The 20970-nt window shown below is 37.1% G+C and overlaps 1 protein-coding gene across 1 annotated transcript in view; it reads right to left on the bottom strand.

The window, feature by feature from the left end:
• Positions 1 to 20970, bottom strand: part of luzp2 (leucine zipper protein 2) — a 240969-nt gene that overhangs the window by 114971 nt on the left and 105028 nt on the right. Inside the window, exon 2 of the mRNA XM_084723563.1 lies at positions 5020 to 5137. Within this exon, the coding sequence (XP_084579689.1) occupies positions 5020 to 5137 (118 nt within the window). The remainder of the gene's footprint in view (positions 1 to 5019; positions 5138 to 20970) is intronic.

The raw sequence follows: 20970 nt of genomic DNA, 5'->3' as shown, positions 1-20970 counted from the left end.
TAAAGTGAATTAGATGATGATTTACAGATTCTACATTTTTATGTCAAAACTAATTGAAGAAAATGTTCACTGGCTCACATAAGTGACTGTCCTTCACATGTGTCTTTGTGCTATTATTATACTACTGTTTCATAGTAGTATACAAGGACTGGTTAACACTATATTTGAAGGGGTGTGCGTAAGACTTTCGTTACACTGTCATAACCATGTCAAGACACCTGGCCGTATCATTAAGGAGTTTTTATGAATGTTTAGTCAGTCAATTATGTCATATTTAATGACATTGTTTGAGATGTCTTTGTTACCACAACTTGACATCAACATTATATGCATTATAATGTCATATGTTGTTGGACTGGACACTGGCTGTCATGTAGGCATTATGTTTTTATGTTTTTATTACAGTGTCATGAATACTGTGCTCATGGTACTGCACTCTGCCATCGAACTGGCATTACAACATTCAATGACATATTTATGACAACTCTAAATGAAGTCCAGGAAGGTATTCATGACACTGTTACAAAAGCATCTGACGGTGTAATAAAAGGTAACGGTGTCTTTATGACAAGTCCAAAATGTACCACTTCACTCAGGTTGAAGGAAAATATTCATGAAACACTTCAGTGATCTCATTACGGTTCCTTAAGTTTGATAATGTCAAGTTGTCATAACAAAAACTTTTTTTTTTCTTGTTTAATTTCAAGTTGTCAAAACAAAGACATTTTGTCGAGGTTAATTTCAAGTTGTCATAACAGACATTATTGCCTTGATCAATGTCAAGTTGCTGTAACAAAGACATTATAGGCTTGATTAATGTCATGTTTTCATAACAAAGACATTTTTGTCTTCATTCATGTCAGGTTGTCATAACAGACATTGTTGGCTTGACTAATGTCAAGTTGTCATAACAAAGTCAGTGTTTGTCTCAGTTAATGTCAAGTTGTAAAAAACATAATTTGCATTAAAGATGGCATAACTGACCAAATGACACTTAATGACAGTCATAAACATTCATAAGGACTCCTTCATGTTAATGACAGGTGTCGTGACATGGTCATGACAGTGTAATGACAGTCTTATGCACACCCCTTCAAATAAAGTGTTACTAAATGATCTATTGCATAAGTTCACTGACAAGCTTGTGTAAGTCCCCTCTGGTTATATGATCCTGACACTGAATTTAAAGAACTAAACAGCTACTTTTAATTTATGCGCAAATGTCACATGAGGTTATAATCCAAGTTGCTGCCAGAGCCCACAGTTAGGTGCAGGGCAAAAGAACTCCTATTCTTATACTAACGGCTTCACAAGATCTCACCCGTGAGCTGCTGCCAAGAATAAATTTCCCATCACACAAAGCTTAATTATGAGGGTGGCTGACCTCCACCTATGGGCAACTCGTTAAAAACCATAAACACTTGCTCCATCAAATCTTCCCAGAAATACTAAATGCTTCTCCCCGCTGACTTGATTCTCTTTTTAAAAAGTTGATGACTTTTATGTAGATGATGTTTTTTCCCCTGAAGAATAGATTTATTCCACAGCACACTAGTCCAAATCTAAGCCAACCTCTGCCCTGACCAGCGTGCTGGCGCCGGGCCCAGGGGCGAAGATAGATGCCAACCTAGCTAGCCTGGAGTGAATCGACATCAAAGCCTGCCCCGGGGATGGTGATAGCCAGATGACACAAGCTTTCTCCACACACATGGGACATCTATTGCAAACACACACAAATGCACGAAAATATGTGCATAGGAATTTTTGATTATTGATTTTCTCACAATTCTTTTTTCCTACAAAAGTTGCCTGAAGCCTAAAAACATCAACACCCTGCAAGGAGGAAATCATCACTCTGAATGCTGCTTTGGGAGCGCAGGGCATCTGGCACCCAAGGTCTAAACGTCCAAGAGGGAGACATGTTTTGCAGGATCACTGTTGCATACACTAACGTGACCGAAAACACTAAATGATTAAAATATCTGAATGTATAATTGAGTTCCTGTTCATTTCTTGTCATTGCCAAGAGCTGTAATGAAGTTGACCCAAAGTGGCTGGTGGGAAGTGATGTGCAGTATCTGGCACTGAGATAATTGGGTTTTGTGAAATGCTCATAGAATTATAATACCTACAGTATAATAAGGTACATGTACTTGATAAAATGTCCAACACCAGTATTTGGGCGAACCAGCAGACTTTTCCGTTTGCAGCAGGGATAAGAATCCTCATTATCATCCACCTAAAGTTGTTTCATGAACCTTTTTTTGTTCTTGCTTTATGCCTCTCTGTAGGAGTTGGGGTGTAAATTTTAGCATCTTTGTTTTTAGGCCAAATTTAATTGGGCCAAATTTTTTTAAAGGTTTCCAGCACACATGTGCATATAAAACAGGGTTTAAGTGTATACAGATAATACAAGACAATACATTGCATTTTAATACACACACACAAAAGAAAAAAACACCATCAGAAACCTGCCTGGTCTTCTCATGAGAGCCACAGATTTGTTAATATTCTGGTTTGAAAAGAGCTGGCACATTCTTTCAGGACGCATTTAGTGCAATTAATGAATGAGGAATGTAATTAAAGAACTTGAGTTTCATTTTTCATAGCTCAGTTAAGATAGCACTGTTTTCTCCAAGGTGACGTAGCTTAAAGAGAGGTCAAGTGGAGCAAGAAACAACAGTGCTCAGACTACTCTGCTGTCTCACTGCACGTAAACAAGCTGACAGTTTTGCCAGTTTAACACTTTTTATAGATGTGAAATAATGAAATCAAACCCAAAACGGTGTTAATTAACCTTCATTTCACACCGTGATTGTACACAACTAACGTATGAATCTAGGTCTCTGCGGAGGAGAGGAGGTCATATGGTTCAGCTCCCACATGGCGACACCAACTTGGCTGAAGTTGTGTCATCAGTATTTGTATATAATGTGATTTTGTTGGTCTTCTCTGTGGTTAGTACTTTCATCTCACTGCAAAAAGGATGTAGGTTTGAATGCACCTACTGGGATCAGTTAAATGCAGAGTATGAATCTGACTGTCTAATTATATTCTGTATGCCACAACCAAGGTGACCTTAACTTACATGCAACATCTTCAGTGAAATTTTATTTATATAGCCCGATATCATAAATCACAATTTGCCTCAGGGGGTTTTACAATCTCATTAGTGTGCAACATCCTCTGTCCTTTAGACCCTCAATCGGTAAGACTTCTATTACATCGTCCCATCCTGGGACAGTGAATGTTCCTCTGTAGCTCTCCCTGCAGTTTCTTTAATTTTTTTCCATGTTAAAAAGATTTTTAGGTGAGTTTTTCTTTACCTGAATTGAAGGTCTAAGCTGGAAATGTTCCAATACCATTTTTCTTTCCCGACACTGATTCCAATACATGAAATTTGCACATCAGCTGATACAAAATATGCAGGGTTTTGTTCTTTTTAATCTCAGAATTCAAACCACTTAGTAAGGTTTTACCACAGACCCCCACAAAAAAAACAAAAAAACAAATGGGGAAATAACAAATTGAAATAATAGTGTCTCTATTCACAGTTCAATAACAGAGATTTTAGACAATATATGTGTACACCTACTTGCACTGATGGTCGTTCAGTCAGTAACTTAGTCAGTGAGGTTTGCAGCTGCAGCCATAGCTCTGCTAAGACACCGGCAACTTCTGGAGAAGCTCCAACTGGGAAATACGCAGATTTCCCAGTCGGAGGCAGATTATTTCTCCTCCTGACACAGACTCCAGGCTTCTGCCTGACTTTGCAAAACAATCTTATGCCAAGGCTTTTTTTTTTCTCCTCCACTGACCATAAAATTTGGCATACACAACGCTGCTGGGAAGTAGCAGGGTCCCGTTTCAGGGTGAATACATTACGTAGTATCGGATCGGTGCACAGACTTGCGTACTTGCGATCCGCGATGCCATATTTTAGGCAGTATCACAGGCATTTTCCCATACTGATATTAGTACTAGAACAACTCTAGTCTAAAGACAGGGGGTCCTGGATGATGCATAGATTGTAAATACCCTTTTGGGGTATATAATTACATTTTGAATTGAGATGACTAGATTAAAGTTGAACCAAAATGTTGGTCTCTAAACTGTGATGTATGTTTCCAACAGATAGTTTGTAAATTTACCAGTAGCCTTTGCTTTTGGTTACAAATTAATGCCACTAACTAACTAGAGGTTTTCTTTAGCCCTTTATGGTCGGGTTAGTTGACCTGATATGACAGATGGTTTGTTACACAAAACAATCTGGGAAGTCGTCCTTTGAAACTGCTTGGAAAAGGGCAGGCACTTTCAAAAAAACACTTGACAGATGAACCATCTGTCTACCACATCTAACACAGGCTAACTTCAACCAATCAAATGAACACTTCAATGAATGCGTCTCACTGTCATCATGGTTGGTTGCAGTTGCTGCGTTCCCATTAGTTGACAGTTACTGTGGTGAGTACAGTGTTATAACTGATAGAGCCAGAGATTTGAAATAAAATCCCTGTTATAATATCCTTTAGTTTTCCTTTTAGAGGAGTATTGATGATTACAGTTACAGGCTTTGAAAGCTGGATGGAGCAGTGTTTAAATCCTTGTGAATTATTGGTTCTGACAATCTTTCCTCATTCCTATCTTCCTTTTCTCTTCTTCCCTGAAGCTTTGTATCTGCTGCTTCCATTAGTGCCGAAAAAGTTTTCTCACTGCTAATTGATCTGCTTTCCCATCTCTGCATTACTTATTCAGCAGCTGCATTTCCAGTAACACGTCACAGACATGACAATGGGTGGGCTCACCAAATTGAAAAACATTTTCACGTTAATATTTAATAACAGCCAGTTGTTGAACAGCAGATTGATTGAAAAATAAGTGAGAAGAATCACGCGCTTCCCAGCCATCAGATAAGGTCTGAAAATAGAGGCTGGAAAATTACCTCCAGCCCAGAACTCACAGCCAACTAAGCCTTCAAACATTGCTGTATCTCTCACAAAGAAACAGTCAAATTCCAACCTGAAGGTTGCCTTTTATGCTGTCCAGCTCCTTTGATGTCTTGGAGAGCTGGTGCAGGATGCTGCTCCGCTCACTGAAGACTTCCTTCAGCTTCTTTTCCAGCCCATCGTAGCTTTGTCTGTTGAGAGAATGACACAGTGAGATTTCACTATTAAATGTCTGCCACTGGCTGAGAGAATTCACTCTTTATTGGCACCCTTAGGAGGAAGAGGTGTTTTAAACTGGATTAAAAGCACCATCGTTAAAGCTAAAGGGGAGTGCAATAGAGGAGAAAACTAATATCTACTCAGTACAGTCCCTGGATGAATAGAAAAGAAAAAAAAAACTTCTTTTCCTTTCAATCAACCAATTTAGCGAAGGCTCGTTTTACAGAGATAGGTCTTTTGACCAGAGGTATGCCTCTGCATCCATTTAAATATTCATGTGGTCCATCCAATTATTAAGAGAAAATTCTACAGGGCACATTTGTCAAATCCTGTTTTTCTCTGAACCCCTATTGAATGTTACTGCAGAGGCGTTCCTGTCATTTATTACTGAGCTTCCAGAGCACCAAATATTACTTCACAGCATGTTTTCACGAACTATAGCCATTATAAAGATTTTCTTTTCAACTTTTATTGTGAATAGCGTAATCCCCATTGAGCGACGTACTGAGAAACTGGGTACAAAAAGAGCTGCACACATAAAGAAGAGTTTAAGGAAAGTGAACTGACACAAATGGAATGAAAGCTCACATTTGACATTTGGTGGCTTCATATTTAACAACCTGATTTTCCCTTTTAGCCTTTTAACTGACATGATCAGAGATGAAAGAGTTACGAGTTATCATATGGTCCCTTTCACTGCCAGAAAGAAGTCGAACAACTAGCCAGTATTTATATATAGCATATTTCCTGAATCTGTACCCCGCCTCTCGCCCAATGTCAGCTGGGATAGGCTCCAGCAGCCCGCAACCCTTACGGAATAAGGGGTTACAGAAAATGAATGAATGAATGAATTAATATTTCCTGAATCTATGATAGATAACACATCATGGTCGTTTTATGATTCAGAAAATAATCACAGCCTCAAAATACTAATATATATTTTTAAGTCATGGTTAACTGTTAAAAAAGTTTAGTGAACTATAACAACTTCACAACTGAACTTCACACTTTAAATCTGATACTCCCAACATGCACAGTTAGCTGTTAATCAGTGCATAGTTAACTGCTAATAAATGCATAATAAAGTATGCAGAAGTATTGATAAAGCAACAATAAAAGCTTAGTAAAGGTTCACAATGACATAATAAGTATAATAGTAGTAATGAGTAAATTCAAATGTGTTTATGTTACTATAAACACATTTTATTAACATTCTTAAGCAGTCTATGAACTGTTACCAAAAAAGTGCTTAAAAATCCTTATAAATGTCTTATAATCTCACAATTAACATGTTTGTTATGCTATTATTAACACTATAGTGTTATTAACACATATTAATGTTAATAAACATCATTTCAAATATTCTTACACTGCATACTGTGACCTTATGCACATTCCCTGCTGGATAATTGGTAAAGCTGCAACTTGATTAATCAGTTCAGTCGATCAAAAGAAAATGAACTATTTTAGTAATCAATTAATCGTTTGGATCTTTTTTCAAGCAAAAATGTACAATAGCTGGTTCCAGTTTCTAAAATGTGAGGATTTGCTGTTTTTTTTTATTTTTTTTATTTAGTTGTTCTTTTTTCTTTAACTTATTTTTTATTTAGATTTCCCTTCTTCTGTTTCCTTTTTCAGCTGTATGTAACTTTTGTACACATTATATTCAAATACTAAATAACCATTAAAAACAACAACAACATATATGTGAGTCCACTGTTTAGTGAAAACTGATTTTTGTGACTTTAATGAATATGTGATTTGTTCCATTTGATAAATGTCCCAAACATATTGGATCCATGTATTGCAAGTGTGAGAGTCTGATTTCAGCCATTTAATGGTTTTAAGGATGCTGTAAGTAATTTTCTTTGCCATTTATGAAAATAAATCAAGAGTCTTTGGGTTGTGGACTGTTGGTTGGACAAAATAAGCAAACTGAGGATGTCACTTTGAAAGTGTGATGAGCATTTTTCACAATACTTTGACAGTTCATAGGCTAAATGATTAATCATGAAAATAATCGCCAGATAAATCAATAAAGAAAAGAAAATATTTGCAGCAGTAATACTTGATCATCAGAGATACAAGAGTTACAGGTTACCACACTGTCCCTTTCACTGCCTGGAATAAATCTAAAAAAAATGAAAAATCAATCTTTCCTTTAATGTAATATCCTTGTTTACTGAGTCAAGGACAGAAACAAGTCTTCTGGGAGGTGTTTAGAATTAAATATATCTGAATGTAGTTATCCTGCTTAATAAAAGAGCCTCGAGGCATTAAATCTCCCCCGAAGCCCATAAACTCAGTTACTTTGACGAGCCCTCGAGTCTTCTAATTGTAATTGTTTATAATAGCACAAAAGACCCCATCTACTCCTCTCTCAGGGCGCCAACACGTAAAACAACAGGTCACGTACAAGTGGTATAATGTAGTCTTAATTATAGAAGTGGAATCAAGATTTGTATGTTGTTTTTCTCGTGCCAGGAAAAGGTGTGTTTATCAGGTTAGTGGGTAAAATGGTCCTGCTGCACTCTGTGATCCTCCCTAAGAAAACTGATTCAACAACAAAATTGTTCTCTGGGACGGACAAAATAAACATCCAAAGAGTTGCACAACAAGTAAAGTAATTTCACTCTTCAACAGGCATCATCCTATTAGATGTGAACTAATTTGAGAATGATGTATTGAGGTTAATAGTCTATACAGGAACAAACTGTAGTAGATTTAAAATTCAAGATTAAATTCAAATTAGTAGAGAAACTAAGATGGAAGGATCCGTTTTCAGAAACATTTTACAGGCATCCTCTACAAACTTGTAGCAGTTAAGAAATATATTTATGTTATATTATTATAAAAAATGCAATACCAGTACCAATACTAGGACATTTGATACTTGATACCAATACCAACAGTAGTGCTGCAATTGATTATGAATTGATTAAGTTCCCACTATTTTGAGAATTGATTAATTCATTTTAGTATTTTTTTAAGGAATAAAAGGCCATTATTCTCTGATTCTGATTTCTTAAATCTGAATAATTTCTGGTTCCTTTCTTACAGTAAACTGAATATCCTTGAATTGTGGACAAAATAGGACATTTGTGAACATTATTGGGCTTTTGGAAACACTGATTGACATTTTTCATCATTTTCTGACACTTTATAGACCAAATAACTGATCAATTAATCAAGAAACTAATCAACAGGCTAATCAACAATGAAAATAATAGCCGGTTGCAGCCCTAACCAACAGAATACTTCATTTGTTTCTTATTTTCTCTGTCAATACCCATCAGGTAAATGGGTGCCTTGCTGAATTTATCATTCTGCGTTTTATTAATTTATCTTTATCAGATGCCACAGGTGTAAAACATAGTCATAAACATGGCAACATATTAAAGAATGCTGGGTACAAAAACAATCAAATGCTGGAATTGTTTGACTGGAGAAGTTTCAGTACTACTTGGTCCTGGGTTATTTCAATTGATACCGTAAAGGTGGTGAGTACCGATACCTGGTCCTTGTAAAACACACTAATTAAGGTTTCAGGCAAATATTATAGTTTTGGTTATAGTTTGGCCTTTAGAACCTGGAAAGACAGCATTTATCACATATCACAATAAAATGGTCCATAGTCGTAACATTTACTATCTATAATATTTTTTTTTTTTGCTAATTTGTTCTTACAAGTTGGTGGTATTTATACAGGAACTTTTTAGTGGGGCTGATCAAGAGGTAAACCCAACTGAAGTGAAAAATCTGGGTTGTGAATAAAGAAAAAAAACACAAACCCTGCAAACTCCAACACAGCTCGTTAAAGAGATATTTGCTTTTTTCCCTCCACAACTAAATTCAGAAGATCAAAAGAATTTTCTCTGCTTACTTCCTTATGTAATCACAAACTCCAAATGACAGCAACAGCTTCAAGCAAAGCATATGCACTTGATATAGCTGAATAATTCCCTGCTAAATACTTGCTGGTAGTCACAGAATCTCTCACTTACATCGCCTTTTACATGAATCATGTTTCACCAGAGAATCTGATTGACCATTCCTCACTCGAGATCCAGAAAAAAGAAGAAAAAAAAAAGAGGGAAAAAAACCTGAAATGCTCATGGATGGAGGCAAGTGCTGCCACATTATTTTGAATCCATGGCTGCGTTTCAGCCTGGGCCTTCTTCCAAAAACCCTGTGCACTACCATGTCATAGATCCCAGCAGCAGATCATACACAATAACACATAAATCACACATAGAAAAGCAACACCTGGGAAATAAATAAATAACACGGCATACTGAATCCCACACATGACTTGCCACCGTATGGCATTGGCGGGAAATTTATTGCAGGTTCATGTAACGGTGGAAGATGGGGTGAGAGATCCCTCCCTGCCTGCCATATTATTCATTACCCAATGGAACAGGCCCTTGGGTATCTGTGGAAATGAATAAGACCCATAATTTGAGGCCCACTGACACAGAAACATGTATATCACAGGATTCTTAGATAAAGCTTGGGCTTTTTTTTTTTCCCTCCCCGTCCAGTATAAATTGCTCATTACAGCAAACAAATGGTAACAGCTGCATGGTTGCACCATGACCTCCTAAGAGTCCAGTGTTCTCACAGCCTCCTCCCAAACAAAGATCCTTCTTTTTCAAGACACAGAAGTGTGATAATGAGGAGCAGAATGCCTGACAAAAAGGCTTATGATCAGAAAAGGCACCACCAGGCACATGGCCATAAAGCAGCGGTGATGAGATAATGAAATCTTTCATTTCAGGCATCTGCACTTTGAAATCAGGGCCCGCCTGTCTTCATGAAACTCATCAAACTCCCGAGACTGAGGGGGAGGCATCATTTATTGGATCCGATTATTGAGGACAAATATTTCTTTACCCTTGGAGTCACAGCGGGTTCTCCGAGTTATATGAGGCTGACCCTGCAGTGTGAAATAGAACTGCTGAGGCTAAAAGAAATGCCACCGAACACTACAGTCAACAGCCAAGCAACGGCTCAATAAAGGAAGCCAAGGCCTCGCAGAGAGAGCTGCAGGTGCTCATGGTCCGCTGTTGACAAAACCAAGTCTGTAAATACAGTTACAGTCTACATATACAGGCTACCTACAGGGTCAAACATGTTAAGGAAGCATTGAACTTAAAAGGATTGAATTTAATTTACATGGGTCACATTTTTTTCTAGTTCTCAACCTGTTAAATGTATGAACTGTTGTGTGAAATGTAATTTTCTGTTATTTAGCGTGACTTGGATGTCACGACAGTACAGTCAGTACAGTGCTGTTTACTTCAGTGTATTGCCTTACACTCTTGACCATGACGTGTGCGGTGAATCACAGCTGTCACAAAAGAAAACAAAACGTCTCGCACCTCGCTACTAGGCGTGTTGGATAACAGTGATATATTTGAATACTGCGTTGTCGCTCGAGCATCATGTTTTGTGATGCTGAATCAGTTTGCAAAAAGACTGTATCATGATATGATGCTACACACAAAGATTCGTGGTTATGGTTCATTGTGTGATTGTGAGACAGCAGTTTTGTTATCTGTCACTGTTCTGACTGCATAAAAAATTAAGTTTACTGATTTTGGACATATAAGAACAGGTACAAAGAAGGAGGGATGGATAAATTCAGAAAGAAAAGACAAAAAAGTTACAGGTTGTTGGTCTATGACACCCTGACCAAGTTAACTAGACGGATCATTGTTCACTCAAGCTTTTCAATCAGACTAACAACAGGCTGCCAGATTCTCTCAAATAGTCTCACTGTAATTTTCTTGGGATGTAACACATTTCCTAATTCCTTTAGTCACATATCAAATGTTAGGGACTCCTCAGATTTCCAGAATTGTAGCAGCAGCTTTCTGGCTAACAGTGTGGACAAAGATATGGTCCAGGCTTCATACCTGTCCCTCACTTAGTATCAAAAGCCTTGGCAAAAATCAAATAAATAACTCCAGAAAGTTTGTAGTCTAGGACACTGTAAGAATTTTTGAGACAGAGTACCTTGTTCTTTTGAATATTTCACACAAAAGGATGAGGCATCTTTGAATTTCGTTTTGCAATTTAACAGGAGAGAAGTGAAATCTGTGCACAACTTTGAATCAAAATCAAAGCATGTCGAGCATTTATTGAACTACTGTGGATATTAAAAAAAAAAAAAAAAAAAAAAAAACTTTTTAAACTCAGATTTTATTCATATGGTGGGGCGTTCTCTTACAGTATAGTGTAAACAAGTAACCCAAATATTGTTAAATGTATCGCACTATGTACTGTTCAAGGATTCATGAATATACAAATAGTCCCTAGAATGAGGATTCTAAGACCTTAAAGGGACATTTTAGATTCTTTGAGTGAGACTGTATGACATACGTATCCACAGTCAGGGTATTAACTAGGTTAGGTAGCAGTAAGCACTAGTGCTGGTCTGCCACTGCCTCAGCTGGTTAGTTTGTCCATGTCTTTGTGTGACTTCAGTGAGTTAAGAAGTTAGTTTGGATTCATCAGGGAAGCCTCATATAAGGAAACATAAGTGCAGCCTCATGACACATTTCCAACTAAGTTCTCATAAACTTAATGAAGCATAATGTCCACCACATCATCGGCCGTTTGCATATGTAAGTCCTGCAGCCTCTAATGAACTCTTGACAGAGGCAATTTAAAACACAAGATTCACGACGCACTGTAGGTCAGACTATAATGATGTGGTTTTACAAGAGCAAAAACTAGAAAAATCTTACAATTTAAATTTTAATCTTGTGTGGGCAAGTTTCACAGACACAAGTTTCACAGAGCATTTTGTTTATCACATTAACTAAAGCATATTTCTTGAAATGAGACCACAGTAACAAGCCTGAAGCTAACAAGTTAAAGGTGCAGCGAGGAGAGCAGAGAGCCGCACACAACAAACTGACAGCAACGGCATTTTCATGAAAATGATACAAGAGGGTATAAGGGGCCTTCGCATGATCAGAAATTTGTTCCGGACTCAGTGCGATGGAGGGCACAGAGAGGCAAAGCACAGCGCTACAACCGCTACATCCTGTCTGCCTGGTATACAAACAGCCAAGCTAGCTTTAGCTCTGGATGTAGATAAGTTCATATACTTTATGATTCACTAATCTCATAGCCCGACCTGACTGTTCACATTTTGCCAGGCAACACATTTACTGGTGTGACAGTAGTCTGTTTTTAACATTGTGTTTTAGACACTTTTCTGGAAGGGAAACACTTTTTTTTGGATGTTGATGTTGATCAGTCTTGCGAGATCTTCTGCAGGTCTGGGGTTCCCATCAAGACTTCAACCATCGGTCAGTGACTTCACATCTGTGAACTCTTGCCTGCGTTGTCACATACAGCTGTTATCTAATTGGCTGCGCTTTGAAAGGTCAGCAGCAAATGATGTCAAAGTTCAAGTAATTTGAACTTTGAGTGCAGCGGTCATCGGCAGTGTGCCACACTGAGGGCCGCTTGGTCGGGCGCCACCGCTCGCTCCGTGGGAAAACAATGTGACTGCCAGCACAAAGTGTTTTTACCACAGTGTTGGGGCATTAAAGTTAGTTGTATGCAGAAATATAGTCCCACCATGCAGATGTGACTCTTAAATTTGACTCCAGTGAATAAAAAGAGAATAAAACATCTCCATACCTATGTTACTCTGCTGTAAACTGGCTGTGCTGCTATCATTTTCTCATCTTTCTTTATTTATTTCTATATTTTTCCATCACTTTCCTGCTTTGTTATACTTTTTATTTGCTGTTTGGTAATGGTTCGAACTGAGGAATCAGTCCTCTGCTTGTACTGTTTGTTCTGTTGATATTTAAAAATAAATAAATAAATAAATAAACATCAGTTGATAACAATCACAAAAAGATGGCTGCACATTTTGCAGGGACCTGTAAAACTTAATACAAGGACACTGAGGATATCATCCACCATCTTCTGCTCAGCAATTAGCTGCAGTAAAATAATCATAGCTCCGTGTGTAAGCAGGTTGAGTAATCTGATTTCTCCCCCTCCCCAACATCAACTCTCCCTGCTATTTTTGGAAAAAACTTGCAGGAGGCAGTCAGCGGTTCAGGCAAGGACAAAATAAAAGGATTCCCCTGGGCTCAGTGTCTTTGGAGGCCTCTCCGGTAGCAGACCTTTATTTTAATACCCGCCCACAGCTGAGATCTCTGAACACAATCAATCACTCATTTCACATGTCAGCTATACACATAATCCAATGACCGCAATAAACACACAGCCAACAATCTGTCAGTTTTGCATAAACGGCGTGTCATCTTGGAAACTAAACAAGTTACTTTCCAACTCGCGCTTCTCTGTCTTATTTGGCTTCAGATTTGACAACTCATTACTCATCAACATCTATCATCCAGAACAACGAACAATTTAACAAAGTCTGAAACTAAACTGGCCAGCAAGCAAAATCAGACTTGTAGCTGTCATGTAAACTCCTTTGATTTATTTTGGAACAACCGCCTCATTGTTCAGTGTCCGTCAAATAACCTGTTATATAACTTGTTAAGTTCAAATAAGTAAGCAACACTTGACAGGGTCATTTCAGGGCAAACCTGAAGCTCTGTTTCCTCTTGAAGTTTTCTCCCAAAAATGCCGCTGGGATGCCTCGCGGCCTATTTCTACCCCTGGGGTTATATGCTGTCCCCTGCGTCCTGGTTTATCAATTTATGTACCAGAGTCACCAAGTACAGCACACAGAGACAGAAAATATTACCTGGCACTATTAATAAACCGATCATGTTGGAAAAAGAAAAAAAAATAATGCAGATATCTCATTTTCTTTTTCTTTTTCAGTATTAAGCAGAGGTGAGAAATTGCATAGTACTTCATAATAGGGATGTCGACTATTTGCTTAAATGTCACCACCCTCACTAGTCGGCACAAGAAATACTAGTCAGTTAAACTATTTATCAATATTTTAGATGCACTGTGTCTCAACTAATGTCAGATCTGGGTAAACGTTGTTGTAAATGTTGTTTACCTGCAGACACTGTGATCCTTTTCGGTCTGAAAAGGTGAAACATTTAATGAGTTGTCATATTTTGTAGGTTCATGTGCAATGTGTGTTCTGCATGGCACAAAGAGCCACACATTTTGTTTTAATGCATTTTAGGGGAATTATTGATTGTTTTTATTGTTCATTATTGCATGCTGCCTTCCCAACATCGACACTGATTTCAACCTAAATCGATGACACAGTAACACGTAGAAGAGACGGTTCCTTGGTGTATTCATCAGTATGTGTAACACATGAAGGACGTAACAAGACGAAAATTATGTAAAAGACAGAGCAAGATGAAACCGACAGAGAGGAAGACTCAGCCACAGAGAGCAGTATTAAGATTCTTACATAAGTAAAACTACAGTGTGAAAGTACTCTGTTACAAGTAAAAGTCCTGCATTCACAATCCCACTTATACAAAAGTGACAAAGTATTTGCATTAAAAAAATGAATCAGGCATTATTAATATTGTATTATTGGACAAATATTCAGTCATTAATGAGTTTATTGCTGTAATGTTGCAGCTGGTAGATGTTGGTCTCATTTTAAACATAATATATTGCTGGCCTAATAAATAATAATATCTAATCATTTATTGTGGATTTATATTTGTAGTAATAATGCAAAACTGTGTAGTAAATAGTAACTAAAGCTAAGGAGTAAAAAGGTGAATATTTGCCTTCAAAATATAATGGAGCAGAAGGAGAAAATAGCATGAAAATACTTAAAGGAACTTTCATATCGTGTTGGTTTTGGTGTCCTGTGGACAAAAGTGGTAATGTTTTCACAGCTGTAACCACAAAATATAACATCAAAATGAAAATTATCTAAAGAAAAATCTCATCCTGCTTCTTTTTAACTGGCCGACGTAAGCTTCACTCTAATCTTGCCTAAGAAACAGGTTCTTTTCATCTGATTTCAAGGAAAATCTGACCTGGTATCAGCCACTGAGAATAACTATAGAAACAGCTGAAATTCTTGTTGATGGTCTCATTTGTTTATGTTGGTCATTTAAAATTGAGATCGTCTCATAACTAATAAAACTCCCTGTAGTAAGTTTAAGTAAAGTACAAGTATATCAAAATTTGATAAACTCTACTTACATACCTCTACTAGTATCACAAGGAAGCAGAAAGTTACCTAACAGCTGTTGAGGGGTTGAATGTTAACTGTGAGGTATATTACACTTAAACATGATGAACTTCCTACAAACATCTAATTGTGTCGGTATTCATCGGAGGGTTCGGTGACAATTGTCTTGGTCTTGAAAGTAAAACACAGTGAGAGCTATGCATGCTAATACACCATCCAGTGTCCCTGATTGCAGGATCAAAGTTAAATATTTAATACTTTACAAGGCAACAGTCACAGAAACCAACAGCTACCGAGCATAAAAGGCGTTTATTTGCCGTCATGCAGATTATAGGCAGACAGCGGTTTATGTGGTACTTCCAATTTCAGGCTGGATTAATTATGCCATTAGGAGGGGGCAAATAAATAGTTTTAATAAGAGGGACTGCCCAAGGCCTGTCAGTGAATTAATATACTCCTCTAGCAGAGCATGACCACCATCCAACATCTGCAACAAAAGTCAGTCATGTTTACCAACTGTTGTATAAACATCGCAGACAGCAGGGAATATTAATTGCAAGCATGTCAGGGGACGTCTGCCATTAAATCTTCTTTAATTGTTTAGTTGGGGGAGATGATGGAACAATTGATGGAGAGGAAGCCAATTTTGCTTTGTCAATACGGGTCAGAATTAACGCACAACATATCCAAGACATCAATTTGAGAAATATGGACACTTTAAATTTCATAAAATGAGTCACAAAATCTAAACCTAAATACAAATACAAAACATATTTACATAACAGAGCTGCAGGATATGGTTAAAAAAAACATAGTGCGATTATTTTGACTTTGATTTATGATAGCAATACATGATACAATTCGAGTAAATGATCGTTTTTGCATTACATTTTCTTTTTTAAACAATTAAAATCATGATGTTTTGTTGAAGTCTGTACCAAACTAACACATTTTCTTCCATCTGGAGAAAAATTGCATTGGATTTTGATAATATTGCAATTAACTGTGCAGCCCTGTTACATAACTGTTAAGATCATGTTTTTTTTCTATTCTTTCATGCTGTAAGTCAAACATTTTCCTTTTTTTTTCAGCTAAAGACCTCTTACAAGATAGATAACATAATGAGGACCCTCTCATGTATGTCCCTGTCATGAGGAAGAGGAGAGGAGAGCTGCAATCATTAGTTAATATGTATGTTTAGAGTTATTAGAACGTAATCTATAAACTAATACCAAAAAACATCTTAACATGATAATCTAAAGCCATGATTTGTAAAATTTCTGCATTAAAATGTCTAAAAACTCTACATATATGTACTGTTTTGCCAAGTTGTGTATTATTATATTAATATTTATCAAAAATGTTTCCAACAATGGTCAAACAGAGAAATCTCTGTAACGGTGACGGTAACGGTGCATTTCCTTCTAGTTACTGTAATTTCCCAGAACACATCAGATTTGTCAGACTGAGGAAGGAAGTTGCTGAACGTGACTAAAAGTAACATGAATAAAACTTCATCTACAATGGTGGTTGTTTAGCAGTGAAGACAACAACTCCCATAATCCCACGCTACTTCACAATGTGATCAAATTACGTCTTTTGTTGCTGCATTAATGTGAGAGAAACTCCTAGTGGCAGAACCTACATATTGTATGTTTAAATGAATCTCAAACCTTTCCATGGACCACTGAAGGTCCCCAGACCCCTGTTTGGGAACCACTGCTGTGGGTAATACAAGTCTGAGAAGGATGTTGGATTTTGTTGAACTGATGACTTTTTGCTTTAGCTGTGATGCCAGTGTTGCTGGCAAATATTCAGTGATTATCCTTCTTTTATCTTGTGTTTTATCCTACTGAGTGTGAACTACATCAAAGATGTAATTTATTTTCTTGTTGTGCCCACAGCTCCCCTAAACTTCTAAAATTATCTCCCAGCATGCTGCTGTTAAGTTTTACTGAGAAAATGTGGGTATTTATGGACGCTGTTGGACACTTTTAACAAAATAAGGGTGTGTTTTTGTAAGGGAGCTTATTTATTTTCTTTTCATGACTGCATTCTTCGCTGTGATTATGAGTAATTCTGTGTTTTTGACAAGCATTCTGACACTATGGGATGCCCTCTTGGGTATTATTACTGTGATGAAGTGGCAAACAATGATTTCAACATGTCAGTGAATCTGCAATTGTTAAGGATAATTTCCTCTTTTCAGTTCCGCTACTAAAAGCTGCTAAAAATAGTCTTTTAACACTTGAATTCACTGAATAAATGATTCACCAAAGTGTTAATTTTAAAGAAGTAATAGCAGAATGGTTTATCTTGACAAAACTGAGCAACAAAATAATAAAATGTTCATAATTTGTTAAATTAAAATGTCAATCTGATCAAATAATTAAAAATAATGATTTGAAAACAAGTGCAATCCAACAATGGAGGCATCTGTTACAAAATAATTAAGTGTAAAGCAATTTGCATTAAAGTATTTTATCATTCAGATAGATGAAATTAAAGTAGTGTAAACCAATTTTACACATGAGCAAGGAATGCAGATATTCAGCATATTTCACTCTTCCTTGAATTATGTGATTGAAACTGGATGCGTGCAGAAAAGTAATGAATTTACTGTCCTCATATGTGTTTGTGTGGCTGTCAAGATCACAGCGGGGAATTCTGTCCTCTTGTAAAATATCCAGCACATTTTAAATGTTTTTTTTTTTAATTACTCTTTTCATTTGAGGAGCTGATATTACATTTCAGTGGCCGTGAATTGTGATGTGAAAATGATATAAGATCCCTCTGTTTCCACATCCTTGAAAAGTGAGTCCTTCTAATTTGTTCATCACTTAAGTTATGTAATTTTCCACCAAGGGAGGTTTAAGGCATTGAAATAGAAATACTTAGCATATTAGATGAATAATTCAATGATTACTTGCAGGCATTTTCATGCATAAGTAGATGCCAATTACTTTCCCTCGACATTTAACACTCTATCATTCTCCACATGTACTTGGAAACAATGCTGTTTCTAGACAGATAGGTAGGCCTTTTAGCAGACAGAGAGGAAACTGCCACAAAAGAAAAACAAATGAGAGAAAATATGCAACAGAAATGTGAAACTTAAAGGGACAATTCACCCAAGAATCAGAAACACATATTCTCCCCCTGGCCTGTAGTGGGATTTATCCATGTTGATTTGAGTTGCAGAGTTTTAGTGACACAGAGATTTCTCTCTTCTCTCCAAATATAATTAAGCTAGATGGCACTTGGCTTACAGGATGCTCAAAGACCCAAAAAATAAGTCTGAAAAATTCAAAACCAGTGTCTCTTTCCAGAAACCATGACCCAGTTTCATGTAAGAACTACTTTCTTTCTAGTAGAAAGAAAGTAGTTCCAGTACATTATGCAATAGTTCTTGTAGAGTCGTTCCGACATGGTCCTGCAATCTGATTGGCTGCCACCCTGTTATCCTCAAACACGATTGGTTGTCCGTCCAGTCAGAGGTAGTACCTTAGTTTGAACCAACTGTTGAATGAATATTTTTAAATATTCTGGTTCTATTTCTGTTGTATGTAGCCTACTTTAAATCTTTATACAAGGTTCATTTATTTAAAAAATAAATGTATGATGGAGGTAATTTCTTTTTGAGGACTTACAGAATAAAGAATCAAAACTTTCTATTATATTTTTATGGTGCCAGTCTGTTGTGATTGGTATTTATCTTTTAAATTAAAAAATTAAGAAATTGTAAGCTACTGTAATGTTAGTCATTAAAGTAGGCATGAAATGGTACATTGTGTGTGTGTGTGCGTGCAAAGTGTGTACACTCATGCATACTTCATGTCACCCCTGCAAAAGCCAGTGCTGTTCTTTAATTGAATGATGATAAAAAACAAAATAATAATGAAAATAAGATAATCATTTCTGTCTTTGTCTCCTCCTCTGGTTTACCTTCAATCATATGTAAAAGAGGAGAGTAAACCCTGAGTGTCTTTCTCTATTTTCTGCCTCGGTTGAGCTCATCAGACGATCCGCTCGCCTCTCTCCGTTGTCGTGTTCAATCCAAATCATTTTCACAGTGACATGAAACCCTCTCAATCAAACTACCAGCATGCCTAGAAAAGCTGCATTTGATTTAAAATTAACCAGGTCAAAGCCAAACCCCTTTTTTCCTGGCTAATTATATATTCACACAGCCTGTTTTCCATACATCCCTCCTGTATTTTACATAATACATACAGTTGGCATCACTGAAACGTGGACGTTTAGGTTCTTCGTCTTTCCTCAGCTTGATGTGTGACGTCAGTGTGACTCATTCTGTCTTCTTATGGCAGAATCTCTCATCCAGAGACCTATATCACACAAATTACGGCTTTAAAAGCATCCCAGGAACCTCTTATGGTTGCCAGCTTCAATTAAATCTGGGATTTGAGTGTATCTAATGCAATTCCGCCCATCCTGGCTTTTCAAAGCTGTGCAACACAGTGTTTCCAGCTTCAGTAATTGTTGTGCCATAATCAAGCTGGATTGAGCTTGGACTTTTTTGTTTACTTTGAAAAGGCACACTCCGCCAGACATCAATGCCGAGTGCAATTGCGAACGATAAAGCGATCCCTTTTGTGTGGGAGAGCCTCACTTTTTCCCCCCTCAGAGACATTTCATGACAACATCTAATCCAGCCTTGTTTGTCGGAGAATGTTACAAGAAGTAAGTTGTTTCACACCAGAGGCGACGTCCTCGGGACATTAACACTACAACTTCACAGCGTCTTCGTTTGTTAGAGCAACGGTAAGCACCACCCAACTGTGACAGAAGTACCCAATATGAAATTCTGTGGAATTTAAAGGGACAGTTCACCCCAAAATAAAAATAAAATGTATACTTTTCCTCTTACCTGTAGTGCTTTTTATCTATCAAGATTGTTTTGGTGTGAGTCACCGTGTTTTGGAGATATTGGACGTAGAGATGTCTGCTTTCTCTCGAATGTAATTGAACCAGATGGCACTCAGCTTGTGCTGCTCAAAGCCGTAAACAGTAATAAAATAAATAAAATAACATTTGAACTGTCACTTTTTTTTACACAGTAGTTCCTAGATGAAACTGATCAGAGCAAGGTCTGTGGATTATCTTGACTAACCATGTCATGATTATCTGGAAAGAGACACTGCTGTTGAGTATTTACTTTATTTTATTGTATTTTATTTTGGGGGCGTGTTTCAAGCAAGCGAGAGAACACAGACATCTCTACAGCCGATATCTCCAAACCTCTGCAACTCACACCAAAACAATCTAAAAACATAAATAGCACTACAGGCCAGGCAAAAATGTTTTTGATTTTGGCGTGAGCTGTCCTTTTAACACAAAAACGCACAAACATGGGCCAGTACATAATGTAATATATGTATTGTGCATAAAGTTGAACATGATAAAGTGAGTTTTTCAGACTTAAACTCCAGTAAAACAATCTGTTATATTAATTTAATCTATTCATGACTAAACCTTTGGTATATTCTTATTTATAAGGCTTTTATTGGTCTGCCTCAATCGTATCTGCAGACACACATTTTTCAAAAAAATACGGGAAATAACTGTCTTTTCTCCCAGAATTTATTCTTACTAACTGTCCCCAGAGTCCATTCTGAACCAGGAAACAGAGCATTTAAGTAAGTTGTTCCCTCT

The sequence above is a fragment of the Lutjanus erythropterus genome, chromosome 1 (assembly GCF_056507025.1).
Source record: "Lutjanus erythropterus isolate fLutEry1 chromosome 1, fLutEry1.hap2, whole genome shotgun sequence".
Taxonomy (NCBI): Eukaryota; Metazoa; Chordata; class Actinopteri; order Lutjaniformes; family Lutjanidae; genus Lutjanus; species Lutjanus erythropterus.
This window is presented reverse-complemented; position numbering and strand designations above follow the sequence as displayed.